Source organism: Sminthopsis crassicaudata, chromosome 1, assembly GCF_048593235.1.
Source record: "Sminthopsis crassicaudata isolate SCR6 chromosome 1, ASM4859323v1, whole genome shotgun sequence".
NCBI lineage: Eukaryota > Metazoa > Chordata > Mammalia > Dasyuromorphia > Dasyuridae > Sminthopsis > Sminthopsis crassicaudata.
Window position 1 is genome coordinate 222,440,430 of NC_133617.1, and position 16,431 is coordinate 222,456,860.

General features: G+C 34.8%; 1 protein-coding gene across 3 annotated transcripts in view; it reads right to left on the reverse strand.

The window, feature by feature from the left end:
• Positions 1-16,145, reverse strand: part of TWSG1 (twisted gastrulation BMP signaling modulator 1) — a 70,821-nt gene extending 54,676 nt beyond the window's left edge. Inside the window, exons 1-2 of one of the 3 annotated variants that reach the window (XM_074275160.1) lie at positions 15,927-16,145; positions 12,291-12,449 (exon numbers count right to left, since the gene is read on the reverse strand). In XM_074275160.1, coding sequence (XP_074131261.1) covers positions 12,291-12,410 — 120 coding nt within the window. In that variant the 5' untranslated portion in view covers positions 12,411-12,449; positions 15,927-16,145. Of the gene's footprint in view, positions 1-12,290; positions 12,450-15,248; positions 15,434-15,465; positions 15,555-15,926 lie in introns of those variants that run through there. The other 2 variants (XM_074275153.1, XM_074275146.1) reach the window with 2 other exon arrangements.
• Positions 16,146-16,431: the final 286 nt, after the last annotated feature.

Below are 16,431 nucleotides of genomic sequence, written 5' to 3' on the forward strand. Positions count from 1 at the left end.
CAAGTAGTTGTAAATTAAATTATACGCAGAATGGAGAGAAAGTAATCTTCAATAGGAAGATACAAGCAACTATGGGGACAGGAGACATTGGAAAAGGCTTTTGGGATCTGAAATGAATCTTGAAGAAAACTAGGAAAACTAAGAGTCAGAGGTTCTAAGTTTTATCTGTAATGTTTGAAAATGTAAAAGAAATTATAAAAGCCTGCTTCATTAAAAAGCCCCAACAACATAGCACTTTTATTTCAAAATCATAAAAGAGTTTTTAAACTTTCCATTCTTGTAAAGCTTCAGTTTTCTCATTTGTAAAATGAGAATAGTAACATTTGTATTACCTATCTCAGAACTGCTATGAAAATAAAAAAGTACTTTATAACCACAAGGGGCTATGCAAATGTGAGTTATTGTGAGAATATTAATTATAAGAACAACTAGAAGAAAGAGGAGGGTGTAAAAGACAGAATACTATACTTGGAAAGATATAGTTCAAATACTGCTCCTTTATTGGCAGGGACTATATTCTTTTTTCTTTGAATTTGTATTCCCAGTATGCCTTGATGAATATGAGTCATCTAGAGCTCTTTCAGATAAAGAACAAATCTTTTCTTGGGAAATTTTCTTCAGTCCTTGCAATGGTGAGGACATCTTGTGGCTTTATCTTTCTCTTACCTGGCTCAGACCTACTTTATAGATCTCTCTTGTTGCTATTTCTTTCTTTTATCTTGGGAGCTCTAGTACTTCCTCTCTGTTGCCTAACTCTTGAATCCATTGGACCATTTTATTTTTTAAAATTCAATTTGCAATAAAAGTATTTTTTCTCTACTAATTCCCCAATTGAAACAAAACAAAAATAAAATCCTTGTAATAAATATGCATAGTCAAGCAAAATAAATCACTGCATTGGCTTTTTCACACTGTTTATCATTTCTCTCTCAGAGGGAGAGAAATATGTGTCATTCATTGGTCCTCTGAAATTGTGAATTGTCACAGTACTGATCAGAATTCTTAAGTCTTGCAATATTCCTTAAGTTTACAATATTTTAAAAATCATATTCATTATTCAATTTATATTATTCCTCATCAGCTCATATACACCTTCCCCATTTCTCTGAAACTCTTTTTTTTTTTTTAAATAGCAAAATAATAGGGCAACTAGGAAGGCATACTTCCTAGCTGTATGAACCCTGGGCAAGTCACTTAACCCCAATTACCGCAGCAAAAAAAAATATAGCAAAATATTATTCCATTTCATTCATATACTGTAACATTCCCCAGCCTACAATGTTACACAAAATTCACAGAGCATGGACTTCTCAGTCAATACCAACTGACTAAGTGGTCACATTCCTGAGTACTATTTCATTTCATCCTCTAGCTTTCAGGGCCTTTTCACTCATAGTACAAAGCTTTTGATGCTTGAAAGATTCCACAGAGTTTTTTGGGTCTTTTTAACATCTAGTTCTTACCTCTTATTGATTCAGTCAAGAAGTCTCAGTTCTTTGTATTATTAAAGGAGGTATGTAGGCAAGAGTGTGCTAGAGTCAACTCTAACTGGCTTGTTATATTTTCAATGTGTACTTTCACACTTCAGAAATAGGCACACCCACAAATCAAGCTTACTTTATTATTCTGTTGATTGTCTATATTTAAAGAGCTAATAATGCAAGTTAAAATTAAAAGAATGTCCTCTCAGAGTGTCAGTATATCTCTGGATATGGGACACAAGATTGTTCTGAGGATCAAATGAGAAAAATGAGTAAAGGGCTTTGCAAACCTTAAAGTGCTATGTATGTCAGTATTACTATATACACTGCATGATGCTATTCTTAATGCATCGTAACCAACCTCCCAGAAATATCATGAAATCTTACTCTATTATTGAATCACCAAAGAACAAGAATTGAACAAAGTATTTCCGTTTCAACTTTACAAACTTCTGTAAGTTTATTTTCTAATTTCCATTTTTTTGAGCTTCAACTTCTCTAATTGTCAACTATCTTGCTACCACTATATTATTTATTGCTTATACAGAAATACTTGCTTATGGAATAATCTTTCAGTACTACAGTTTCACTTAAAAACCCTTTCAGAGAATCAATTATTTTAAGCAAGGCAGTTCAGTATACAGATTCTCTGTCTCCATAAGCCACTTGGGGATAAAAATTGGGGAAGTTTTTTTATCCTAAAAATTATTTCCCTATCTAATCTGCATTTTCCTCTACCTTCAAAAAAATCACCATGATCCTTCATTACAAAACTTTTTTTTTTCAGTCTGAATTTGGAATCTTCCTAGGAATAGTGAGAGTTCATTTCAATATAACTGAAATGAACCCTACCATGTGTAAGCATGATTAAGGGCCACACCAACTGAGTGCAAGTTTTAAGAGGACTTAAAAAGCCAGAAAAGTCCACATTACAAGTCCAGCAAAAGATGACTAGACGTTTCTAATCTAAGGACCAGTCTAGCTGTATGAAAAGGCCCATCATCAGAAGAATGGCCATCAAATGATAATTTTAAAAAATTGATCACAGTAAATCACAAAGGGAGTAGCTATCAATTATTTAATCTGAATTTCTCAAATCAGTATCTAAGAAACAGATACTTATAAAAAAAACCAACATCAAATCTTTATTAATTGTCCTAATAAATATCATAGTTTGTGTATTGTTAGTTTAAAAGGATCCTAGAGGGCTTTTTTTTTTTTTAGGTTCAAGATTTACCATCTTTATTTGGCTTTCCCATTATTTTCCACCCATTCTATGATATTGGTCAATATCCCCTTTTTGAGGCAATTTTTTTGTTTCTTTTTTTAAAGTTTTTAAAAAAAATTGTTTTTGACAACAGTTTATTTTCAAAATACATGCAAAGATAGTTTTCAACATTTAGTCCTCCAAAATCTTATGTTCCAAATTTTTCTCCTCCCTTCTCCCTACCTTCCTTCCCAATATAGTAAACATGTGCAATTAATTCTTCCATACATATTTCCACATTTATCATGCAGCACAAGAAAAATCAGATCAAAAAGGGAAAAAATGAGAAAAAATCAAGGAAACAACAATAAAAAATGTTAAAATATTATGCTGAAACACATTCAGTCCCCATAGTTAGAGGGCTTTATAAAAGTTATTTTCCTAATACATTCATGGCTAGATTCGATAAAATTAAGTAAATTAGCCTTCGATGCTGTCCCATAGTACCAAATCATTGTGCATGAATCCCTAAGGGTTAATGAACATTTTAGGAGTTTGGGCTCATTATATTTGGCATTACCAACAGCTATATCAATGATAAAAATTAAACCCTATTTCAACTTTTGCGCAACTTAAAGGAATTTTCTTTTCCAGTAATCCATACAAAACTTTTGTATCCTGCTAATACGCAATCATTACAGCAAAAGATCTGATACCTGACATGTGAAACAAATTTTAGTTCAGATTAATTAAAAGATTGTTTAGCTGGGAGTTAGTCTTTCCTCATTAGTATTCTGAATATTTTTACTACTAGTGCGTTCCCCCTCCATTTCTTTTTTCTGATTTCAACATATTCATCACAGTCTTGAGCTCTCCTCAGATTTCTTCTGTGCTGGCTAGCATCAATGTAGCTAAAAGCACAAAAATATGTACCATGAGAAATATGGAATAAGGATATGACTCAACCTGTCTAATTTATTGAGTGCCAGATAATAGGGACAATTATTTCATTGTAATTAATATAAAGTTTCATCCTGTACAAAACTGTGTGGCCAGTAAGCCAGAAATATAACACTAAAATTTGAGCAAAATGCTATTAACTTTGTTTAAGACTCAGCAAGTTTTCATATTTATTTATTTTGTCACTGCTAAAGAATATTAATTATCAGCAAATTAGTATGTTGTCACTTCTACTTATTGCATTCTTTTATCAAGTAAGGGGAGGAAATCTAAACACTTAGTCTTTCTGTAAGAAAAGATAACCATAAATGTAATTATACTTCTCTGATCAAACAACATTATTTTGTTTTACCAACTACCCATAATAAACAAACTTTAAGTTAAGAAAAGAGTTGTCAAGGTAGTAAAAGTATACTATCTAATTGATTTTGATGGATGTTAAATGGTTGATATAGGAACCTCAACTTATATAACATAATATATTGATAATATAGCTAAACATCAATTAACTTGTAAATACATATTTACTTGCACCAACATAGGTTGTAGTTTCTCTGTAACTTACAGCTTGGTCTTTGTGAGCTTCTCACACCCTGAGATCAACATGGCTTTGAATTTTTGCAAACTAAGCTAGCCAGACCAGTCCTCAGAAGAAAAAAAAAATTCATACATTTCTTGTCGATGCCCATAAAGCCAAGGCTAAGTATAACAGGTAAGCCTAAAAGGTATCCATTTCTTTTACAAAACAAAAAAGTTTTAAACAGTAAAATCTGTGAAGCCAGTAATTCAATTTATTCCTCTCAGATTTTTATCTTTACATGACAAATTATAAAAAATCATAGTACAAAATTCTTAAGTAACTTGCTTTCTTAAAGAGAAATTATGAATTCTTTCTTCAAAGAGTTCTGAATGAGAAAAAGCAATTTTATTTTTTGTCTTGGACTCTGATAACTCTAACCCAATCCTATGCATTATGGGATAGTGCTGAACTCTTCTTTTATTTGGTAACATTGACTTATTATATTAACTTATTATCTTTTATTTGGTAAAATTGACTTATTATTTTTAGACATTCTTGTTTTTTTCAACATTTTAAAGTTTACTTTAAACTTAAGTACAAAATAAGAAAATAAATGAATTGCCATGAACACAGCAGTACACAAAAAAGATTCAATGTAAAGCAATAAATTTCCATTTCAAGAAAATCCATTATAAATAGTACATAATGTTTTCAAAGTTGTCCAGATTTTCTTTGCTTCCTTGAAGGTTTTCTTTTTTTCTCTACTGTTCACTTTTTACTTTATTTTCCCTCCTTCCCCCAAAGAAGGCTATATTGTATATATACCCTCCACATATATCTACAAACATAACACATATATACTCATATACATATATGTAAAACTGTACTATGCTTATTTCCACCTGTCACCTGTTTTTCTGGAGGTAAATAGCATCTTCTTTTGTAAATTAGTTCATCAGTCCTACACCATAGCAATATCTAACCCAATTATATTCTAAGAGATTATCTATCAAAGTTCTTTCCCCAATTTTCTATATTCTTTCTATTCTTGCATAAAATATCCACTTTACATTTCAACCATGCACATATAACACAATTTAAGATCTGATAATACTGAATCTGCTTCCTTTACATCTTTCCCCTTGCTCCTCCTTTGTTTGAATTTTTTGAATTTTGTTCTTTTAAATGAATTCTTTTTACTTTTTGTAACTCAGTAAAATAATTTTTAGTAATTTAATTGGAATGAATTACGTATATTACTTAAGTAAAACTGTCATTTTTGTATTACATTGGCTTTACATATCATGAACAGTAAATATCACCTCAATTATATAGCTCTAATATTACCTTTTTTGGTGGGGGTGGGAGGTGGGGTTGGGAAGGAATGAAGGCAAGGCAACGGGGATTAAATGATTTGCCCAGGGTCATACAGCTAGTAAGTATTAAGTCTTTGAGGTAAGATTTGAACTCAGATTCTCCTGACTTCAGGGCTGGTGCTCTATTCATTGCACCATCTAGTTGCCCCAAATTAACTTTTTTTTTTTTTTTTTTTTTTAACATTTTAAATTTTATTTTAAACAAGTACAAAATAAGAAAAAAAAATCGTACATAACAGAACATAAGGATTCAATATAAAATGATAAAATTTCAAGAAAATCTATAATAAATGCTATTAAATATAATAAGTAATATCTATAATAAATATAAAATTATTTCATGTTAATATTTATAAGTTCCTGAGTCTGTTTTGTAAGGTATACTCTCAGATATTTTATATTAATTATTTTAAAGGGCCTAAAACAATATTGAGTAATATGGTTGACACACAGTATATTTGCTATTATTCTCTTTTGATTAAATGTATTTTAGCTTTAATTTTGTCTGCTTATTAACTCTGCTTTTTTAAATTAATAAATTCTACTCCTGATCTTTACTTTATATTTGTGTATCTTTCATTTTAATGTTTCCAGAAAGCAAGATATTGTTGAATTTGAATTTTTAATCTTTATCAGTTTTCATTTTATGGTAAATTCATCCCACTCATACTCTAAGCTATAATTATTACTTGTGTATTATCTTCCTTCTTATTTTTTCTTATTATCCTCATCCTATTCTTCCTCACTCCTCTGCTTTACTTCTACCTACTATCTTACCCTATTTATTAACATCTCTCTCTAAGAATCCTTTTCTTATCCTCTCCCTTTTGGTGTTGCATATTATTATTGTATTCCCTTATCCTCTTATTATGAAATTATTATTATGAAAGAAATATTCTGAATTTAGAAGACTTATAAAATATTTTAAAGTCCTTTTTAAGTTCTAAAAAAATTTGTGCTTGGTATCACTTGACAAAAGGACTGGGTTTTTTTAGCTTCATTATGTTTCTCTAAATATAAATAATAAATTTTCTTTAAATCCATAATAGCTATATATGGTTGGGTTCTTTCTCCTTTGCTTGCTCATTTTAATTTCTTTTTTTTTGTCTTACTTTTAGCAGGAATTAGTGTGATCAGATTCTAGCTGAAGATTTGAGAAATAATGCCCTAAGCCTCAGGTTCTTCTTCCAGTTATTTTCTAATATCTCTCCCAGGCTTAATGTTGGGATCTTCCCTACACAATTAAACCTGGACTAAAGTCCTATGCCCATTTGCTCCCTCCTTTCCAATTCCCCATATCTCCACTGTCCCATAAATGATTTTATTCCCTGCCATCCCTCTCATGGCTAAAAATTACACCTGTCTTTTTTCCCTGAAATTGAAAGGAGGGACTCTACTCTCCTGCAGAGGGACTTTCTTAGCTGCATGGGCAGCCCAACCTGAGACTCTGATCAGCAACACTCTGGCATTCCTTCACAGTACAAAGTCCTTCAATCTTCTACTCAGCCATCAGACCCCACACACAGACCATGGGGCTGAGATGGCCTCCCAAACCAAACTGCCCTCAGGGCTTGTTGTTTATGGATTTTGGAGAGTTGGCCTGGAGGCTTTGTACTTCACTGGGGCTGAACCTTTGACCCAGGAGGTCAGGTTTTTCCCGGGGTCTTCTTAGATTGTCTTAGAAGAACAATTGCTTTGTCCTAACTTGTTTGTTTATGTAGTTCTATATTCCCTCTTAGGCAAAGCACAGTCTTTTTCTGTGTGAGGGAAATTTAGAGAGCAAAAAGTTTTCTGACCTATCCTGTCATCTTCCCAGAATTCTCTCTACTCTGCATTTTAAAGATTTCCAGTCCTGTATAAAGTGCTGCTGATCTTCAAGTCAGATAATCTGAGTTCAAATTCCCTGCTGATAATTACTACCTGTATGATGCCTGACAAGACACCCTCTGTATCTCAAATAATTCTTTATTACTTTCCAATTGAGTAAAGAGATAAATCTATGCAAAAAAGATGAATCTGAGTACTACTGGAGTGTCAGGAGCTCCTATATCAATAGCTGATGGTGATGAAACCATATAAATGAAAAAACAGGTTTCAACTACTTGATAAAGGAAAAAAGGGACAAAGATATAATGTAGTTTACAAGGCAAATAATGGAAGATAATCTGACAGGTCCTTCCTGAAACCATTTTTATAGATAGAAAGTAGAGAATTCTTTACTACATTGTATTGTAGGTACAAAAATAAAAGTGAACAGCAGAGAAACAACTAGATATTTCCTTTACAATTCAAATTATTAACTACATTAATTACATTTTTCTCTAGGATAAAGACACAGGATTTTTAAACTGGATACCTAAGAATGCTAAATATTTCTGCTCAGTAATTTAAGGTGATCAATCAATATATTCTTTATACCTACATGTAAAAAGTAAAATAGTTAATATCTAGTTAAGACATCTAAGCCATTTGAAAAATATGATGGTTTGTTTTAGTCAAGGATGTTCAATGATGCATAAAAACTTCTTTCCTTAATACAAATAAAGTACTTTGAGGTTGAGTACATGGAACAGGAGAAAAAAAGATTTACGTTATGAAAGATTTCTAAAATAGAAACAGGGAAATCTGAAGCTTTTATAAACATTCCATTAAGAAGAGAATCCTCATACTATCCTATTTTTATAAGAAAACCTTGTTAAATGATCACAATGAGCTAAAGAATAAGTACATAAAACCAGATAACTAAATTTAGCTTTATACAACATTTAAAGTAAGACTTTCCTCTCCTTGGAAGCATAAAATAAATATTTATGCAAGGACCACTCTTAAGCATAGCAACTTGTAGGAGTGGCAGTAATGACTCAAGTTCCGGTGTGAGTATACAAGGCTTCACTGACAGCACAAATATTCCAAAATACTGTAAAATGCTATTTTTTCTTTAACATTTCAAACCAAATTTAAATATTAACTGGCCTGTTGCAAAGTATTAGCTAGTTTTCAAAAGAAAAATCTAAATTCTTTATAATGCTGGGAGAACTTAAATTTAACTACTTGGCTTTATCTATCTCCCCAGGAAGTGTCAGCATCACTAATGATGCTATATGTACCAGGTTAAGTCCATCTCTGTCCAGTGAGTTCATAGGATTATAGCTGTAGAATTAGAAGGCACTCTAAATAGTTCAATATTCTTATTTTAGAGATAAGGAAACTGAGACCCAGAGAAGTTAAGTGATTTAGTCAAAGGTCATACATATACCTAGTAAATGTCAAAGCTGGGATTTTAATCCCAAATCTTTTGATTCCAAATTCAATGTACTTCCATTCATATATCACATTAATTAGGTCTTCCTATATGGATTTATAGTTATATAGAGCTCCTTAGTTTTACATTTTCATACTTATCTATCTTCAAAGAAAATTAAGCTAAATTTTAGTAAACATTTTTTAATTCAAAAAACTTTTCTTATTAATACTCTCTCACAAAGCCAAAAAAAATTCAAAGTAAAAAAAAATTATACTAATGACAGGTGAACATGAATAATAGTCTCAAAAATAGCTCTTTCCTTAATGTGATTCCTTGTACTTTCATGTGACCATGGATAAATCTAATATTCAGAGAATTCACTTAAAAAAAATAAAATAAAGGCTTATAATAAAGAGCAAGGCACAAAGCTGAGAAAAATTTATTTTCATCATTTTGAATTCAGCCCATATATTTTCATATTCTCCATCCTCTCAAGATGGGAATGAGAACCTAGGTAAGTAAGAGGTTCAGTGAATATAGTTCTCCACTTGGACTCAAGAAAACGTGATTTCAAGTCCTACCTCAAACACTTATTAACTGTGTGATCAAGCCAAAGTCTCCTTCAGCCTCAGTTTCCTTCTCTGTAAAATGGGGATAGTAATAGCACCTCTTTATAGAGTTTTGTGAGGATCAAATGAGATAAAATATGTTTATGTGTATGTATGTCTTTATATTTAATATATATACCATTATATGTTATGTATGATATAATGCTACCTATTATGTTATATATCATAAACAATATTTTTATATGTGTTGATATATGTTACACACACACATTTCACATATATTATCTCATTTAATCCTTACAACAAGTCTGTTAAGAATGTGCTATTATTATTCCCATTAATAGATAATAGAGAGATTGTATTTATAGATTTCTATACTAATGATATACAATGACATACTCTATTTTAAAAAGCAGGGAAATGGTTTTTTAAAATTGGCATTTAAAAGGGATAAATTAAACAAAATATATTTAATGGAAAGAAAAGAATCACCCACATTTCCCTTGAACTGTTAAGCAAATAAAATCTTCCAACAATACACTTGTATTTGTTATGCCTCTGTCTTTGTTCTACTTCAGACATCATCATCACAAATTACAATGTGATGGGAACATAAATGTCATTTAAAAAATTAAAGTTGAAAGGAAATTAGAACCTGATAAATTATAGGCACAAAGCAGTTTAGCCTATCTTGGAGTCAAGAAAATTTGTCTCTTATAATAACAGTGCTAAACAATATGTACTTGGGAAGTAATTTAGCCTCTCAGAACCAATCAGACTACTTTACAAGCCTATTAATAATAGAGTAGTTACCATTTATATCTATGGAGAAAGTTTCAATATGAGAATTCCCTACAATGATGAGATCATAAGCCTAAAAAAGTAAGTTTTTAAAAAGTTTTTTAGAAAATAAATGATATGGGGCAGCTAGATGGCACAGTGAATAGAGCACTGACTGAACCAGGAGGACTTGAGATGAAATCTGAACTCAACATTTATTTGCTGTATGATCTAGGCAAATCATTTAACCTCAATTGCTCACCCAATAAATAAATAAATGATGTGTTTAAGTTGTATCAAATTGCTTGCTGTCTTAGGGAGGGAGAAAAATTTTGAAACACAAAATATTACAAAAATGAATGCTGGAAACTATTTTTACATGTATTTGGAAAAATAAAATACTATGGAGAAAAAAATGATGAAGGAATGGAAATGAAGGGATTAGTAACTGCTAAATTGGAAAAGTAATGCTAATAAAGATAATTTTATTTGGTAACATCTTTCCATTTCCTAATCAGTTAACTTGTTGGTAGTTTATTATAACTGAAGTAGAAATCTCTCTGCCCTTTCCTCCCAGATTCTTTATTCACTCCTAATATTTCCTAGTATTGAAAAGTCCTATTCCCTCTCCTATCTCTGAAAGGATCTCTAGGAAAGGGGATAAGCAAGTTTCAAGTCAACAGTTTTGAATATACCTGCATATTTCTAAAATACAAAACTTAAAAGCCCAATCAGTTTTGTAGATTATACTTCTATGTCCTATCTTCTATGTATCCTCTTCTCTTCACTTACTCCTCTACTATAATAGGGCAAATTCTCATCATTTCTTGCCTACCCTATTGCAATAATCTCATTTTGAACTCCAGGCTTGTGGTTTCTCTTTTTCAATCCATCTTCCACCTGCCAAAATAAACTTTCTTAAAACATAAGTTTGACTACTTTATTCTCTTGCTCAAGAATCTTGAGTGGTATCCAATAATATAAAAGATAAACTCCTCAGATTTGCATGTACAGCTTCTAAAATCTAGTTCTAGCTTAAATTTCTAGTTTTTTTTTTAAGACATTCATGCACTCTACATTCCAACTAAGCTTGTCAACCTTCTGTTCCCAAAACTCAGTCCTAAACATAACTTTCCATTTCCTAATTCTGAATAAACAATCTTAAGTGCTTGCTATGTACTCCCTCCTCCCTTCATCTCATATATTCCTGCTGCTATTCAGTCATGTCCAACTTTTCATGACCCCATTTGGGATTTTCTTGGCAAAGATACTAGAATGGTTGCCATTTCCTTGTCCATCTCCTTTTACAGATGATGAAAGTAAGACAAACAGTTACCCACATGGGTCTTCCTGGCTCCAGATCCAGCACTATCTAGTATGCTACCTACCTATCCTACCTTCCTTCAAAACCCAACTTGGAAAGTCTTTCCCTTATGCCTGCCATTCTCTTAAAAATATTAGACATAGAAACCGTATTCCGTTAAACTGTAAGCTCCTTGAAATTTGGGCAAAATTTTTCAATTTGTCTTTGTATTCCCAGCAATTAGAACAGGACCTTGCACATTGCAGGTATTTTATGAAATACTTCTTGAATTGATTAAAAGTTCAGCTCAATGACAAGCTTCTCTGTGAAATACTTTCTGAGCTCTCTCTTTCACTCAAATTTTCCTAAGACATTTTATCCAAATAATTTTCCTTTATTCCTATCCAAGCTCACTTTGTGTTATCCTTATTTGTGTACATGTTATATATCCCAAGATAGAATGTAAACTTTTTGAAAGTTAAATCAATGTCACTTTGTATCTATTCATAGTTTAGTATAGTGGCTTGAAAAAAGTTGGAACTTAATAAGTGTGTGTTGGATTTTGTAACAGACTGTTATTCAAAGAAATGTTTGTGGCTTCTCAAAGTAGAATCATCTCACTGAGACATAAATATCACAGGAATACAATATGACCAGCTATATAGATTCTAATTCAGATAGGACTAAAGCAAAATCAATTCCTATTCCAAAACCTCTTAAATATTTCCACAGTGAAAAGACATTGAAATTAAAACAAATATCATAATGCCATCATAACAGATAAGGAAAATAAAATTTTTCTATGGCAAAATTAGCCTATTTATTCCATAAAAATAATGTTCAATCATACCTGAATAAGGCATTTGCTCACATCACTAGCACAGAGAGCTTTGTTACAACTCAGTGAGAGAGGGATCCATGTTAGGAACATCAGTATGGCTACAGTAGGCACAAGATACTGTGACTTCATGTTTTCTCAAAGCAGGCAAGAAGCAATCCCCACAGAACTCTGAAATAAAAGACTTCACTTCAATAAACAGTCATGCTCTAGAATGAAAATGTCTCCTCATTTTAAATTTAGAATTATTACACTGAATATAATTTTAAATGAAAGGTGATTAAAAGATCAGAAAACAAATACCATAATACAATGTAAGTCATCCACAGAAACACAAAAACAAAACTCTGAAAAGTTGATACAGTTCCAATATATACCAACCTAAATAACCTAGGATATATTAAACAAGTAAAGCTTATTTAAGATCAGTTCTTCAATTTCAATAATTGTGCCTGAAAAATATTATCACCTCTTAACCAAGCTGCAACAAAGAGCTTTTTAAAATTTATCTAGGCTAGTCCTCTGACCATCAAGACCAGCAGTAGAATTACGTTACAAGGGTATTCATTTTCATCAGCTCTCTAAAAGTCCTACTCTGCTTATTCATTGTATTAAAGGGATCCTATGTTTGTTTTCATATATCAGCATATCACAAGCTCTCAGAGAACCTACATACATGACAGACTTTATGAAATAGGCTACCACCTGAGGATCAGTTGCTAAATTTGGAGAGACTCATCACTATGTCAGCTGCAGAATGATGAATTTTCCCACCACAACCATCCTGGACATCGATCAACTAAAGCATAAGAGGGGTGTGATATAAGGTACATTCTACACTAACAAAAAACCCAGCTCCTCAAATACTTAAGCATTTAACTCCATTGCCTATATAAAATAAAATGCTTTTCATTTATGGTATTATCAATGCATAAATGTAAATCATACTTTTGCTGACTCAGAATCAATCATTTCATATTCTCTTATAAAATGGGTCTGAACAAACTAATACACAAAAAACTTTACAATTACTTAACCTCTATCAGTTGCAATTTCTCATCTACAAAATGTGGACATGTAAATTAACTCAAAGAACTTTTCAGGGATATTGTGAGTACCAAAAGAAAAAATGTGTAGGAAGTGCTTTAAATGTGCTAGTTCTCACAAGCTAGCTTTCTCTCTCTCTCTTTCTCTAACTTACTATTACTTACCCATGTCTAAGTGAATAATAGAGTGGGGGGAAAGGGTTCAAAATATTAAATGCAGGAATTCTTTAAAATCATCACGAGTTCCTTGTAGGATAAGGAAAAAAAAAAGATGGATTCCAACAAATTCCATAAATTATCAGATGTAAATCAGATGTAAAAAAAGAAATAGTAACTTTTTGAATTTATTGATATAAAACACTTGTGTGTATGTGTAGATATGTGGGTACATTTTTAAAAATTAAATTAATTTCAAGTTTAAAATGATAGCTAAGTTTGAGATTTCTGCAATTGTCTACTATTTTATTCTAACCATTAAAATTTTGTAAGCCAACAGCAGTGAGAAATGAAGACTCAACATAAATGGTGCTATGACTCAAAATTTAGAAAGAGAAAGCCTGTTGATTAATACCAGAACCACAAAACATTCCCCAAAGGACGTTAGTCACCCAACTTTGTAACTTGTTAAACTACTCTGACCAAACGGGATAATTTCTGGAGCCACTGGCATATAGTTATGAAGCCAGAATTAGCTATTTAAAATTTTTATTTTTTTCCTACTAGTTTTCCGTCTTATTGATACTACAAATTAAAAAGTAATGAGGTGGTTATTTTCCCCAAAGCTTTAACAAATTCAGCTCATTAAATAATCTCTTTATTCTCTAAGGAGAGGAAAAATTTCAAGCAATCGAAGGACAACACAAAATCAGTGACACAATTTTGGGAAAAATCCAATTCTGCCTCACTTAAATATTTATTATTTTAAATAAACATCTCTCCCCCAAATCTTTCATTCATAATACTCAATTTCTTCTAAACCAAGACTTTTGGCGTGACTTTTGTCCTCAAGGGAAATGTCACTAATAGCAAATCGAAATACATTAGATAAGCTTTGCATTTCGGAAACTCTTCAGAAAACCTTATTCCACACAAAGCGTGATTACTAAGACAAGTGGCAGGGTTTCGGAATTCAGGTGGAACCTCCAAGCACCGCAGCCTAGCGTCTCGCCCAGGGTAGAAGCCTAACCTTAAAAAAGACTTTTTCTCCCTTGGATCAGCGCAGGGGCGGGGTTTAGTGTTTGGGTGAGGGAGGCAGATGGGGAAGGAGAATCGGGACTTATCATTCAATCAACAAGAATTTTTCTAAGTCAGGCCGGGCTCCGGGCTTAATTTCTTTCATTTCGTTGGGCAAAGGGAAAGATAGGAGGGGAGAAAGAAAAGAGAAAAGAAAGGGGAGAAAAGGAGGGAGAAGGGACAGTGGAGTCGAGAAGGGAGGGGTAAAGGAAGACTGGGGGGGAGGGGAAGAGGAAGAGGAGCAAAGAAAGGAGTAAAAAAGAGAGAAGGGGTAAAGGAGGGGAGGGAGAGAAGGGGAAAAAAGGAGAAGGAAAGGACAGAGAGGGTAAAGGAAGAAGGAGGGGGGAAACGAGGAAAGTAAAGGAGGTTCTGGGGGGCAGACTCGCAGCTATTCGGAGCTAGGACCAAGGAGATATGAAGAGAGGATAAAAGAAGAGCAGGCCGGAGGCAAGCAACCACCCCACTCTCCCCCCCCCCTCCAACTGTTGCTACTCAACTCAGCAAACATTTAAGGGAGTCCCGCCTTTGAACCGAGCCCAGGCCCTGGCTGGCGTCCGGACCCTGCTCCCCGCCTCCCCACCCCTGGCCGCTGCCCGCCCCGCTCTCTTTGTGGAGAGGCCCCTGCTCGCCACGACCCCGGCCAGGCCTTTACCCAAAGCCGCGCACTTGGCGCCCCCCGAGCTCCCCTCACCGTGAGGCGCGGCGCCGCCGGGCCGCCCTCCCAGCCCACAGTCTCTTTTCCCCCTTCGAGCCGGGCGAGCCGGGACCTTGGCCTTGGGGGAGCCGCTCGAGCAGAAGCCCGGGTCCCGCCGCCGCCGCCGCCGCCCCCTGGTTCTCGCCGCACCCCCTCCTGGTACCCCCCTCCCATCCCCGCGCGGCCCAGAGCCCGGCCGCCCCGCCTCGGGCACCTTAAAGGGACAGGGCCCCTCTCCTCCGCTCGCCTCGCCTGTCGCCCGAGAGTCCGCTCTGGCTCCCCCCTCCCCCGCCTCAGCGCTTCTCTCCCTCCCTCCCCTCTCCCCACCTCTCTCCCTCTCTAGTCTCCCTGGCTCCTGACCCCTTTCCTCTTCTCCCTCCCTCCCTCCAGGGTCCCTTCAAGTCTGGCTGAGCGCTTCGCTCCCATTCTTCTCCCTCTCTGGCTTCGGACCCCTCCTCTCACTCTCCTGCCCTGACCACACTTTTCTCGCTTCCTCTCCTCCCCTCCTTTCCCTCCCCCATCTCCCTGTCCCGTCCCCCTTCTTTCTAGCTCCTGTCTCCTTCTAGCTCCCTCTGCTCACCCACCTTCTCCCTGAATCCTGACTCCCCACCCCTTTCTCACTCCTGTGCCCCTTGTGTCTGGCTCCTGGCCCCTCTCTCTGCCAGAAGGTCTTACCCTAATAAATCCTCTTGCTCCCTTTACTGGCTCCCTCTTCTCTCACCCTCTCAGCTTTCCTCTTGCTCCTTCTCCGACAACCCCCCCCCCCCCAGTCCTTTCACTCTCTGCCCTTCGGGCCTCTGGTTCCCTTTTCTTCCCTCTTTCCTCACCCCCAATACTCTTACTCTCTCTACGAGCCCTACATCCTTTTCTCGTTCCTTCTCTGTCTCCAACCCCTGACCTCTCCTTCTGTCCCCAGTTTTAAGGCACATTAATCATTCTCCATTGTACACGGCCCACTAGCCCTGCTTAACTTTTCTGCCTACTTACCCTTTTATCTTTTCTGTCTCTGTTTCTCTTATCTCCCTTCACTGCAGTCCTCCTTAACTCCCTCCCTCCCAACTTTCTGGAAGTGTATGTCTTCCTAGGGACAAACCACACACACACAGAGGGACATCCACTAACTTCTGTATCTACTTATCAATCTTTCTCCAATAGCTAACAGCCCACTTCCATTACTTCT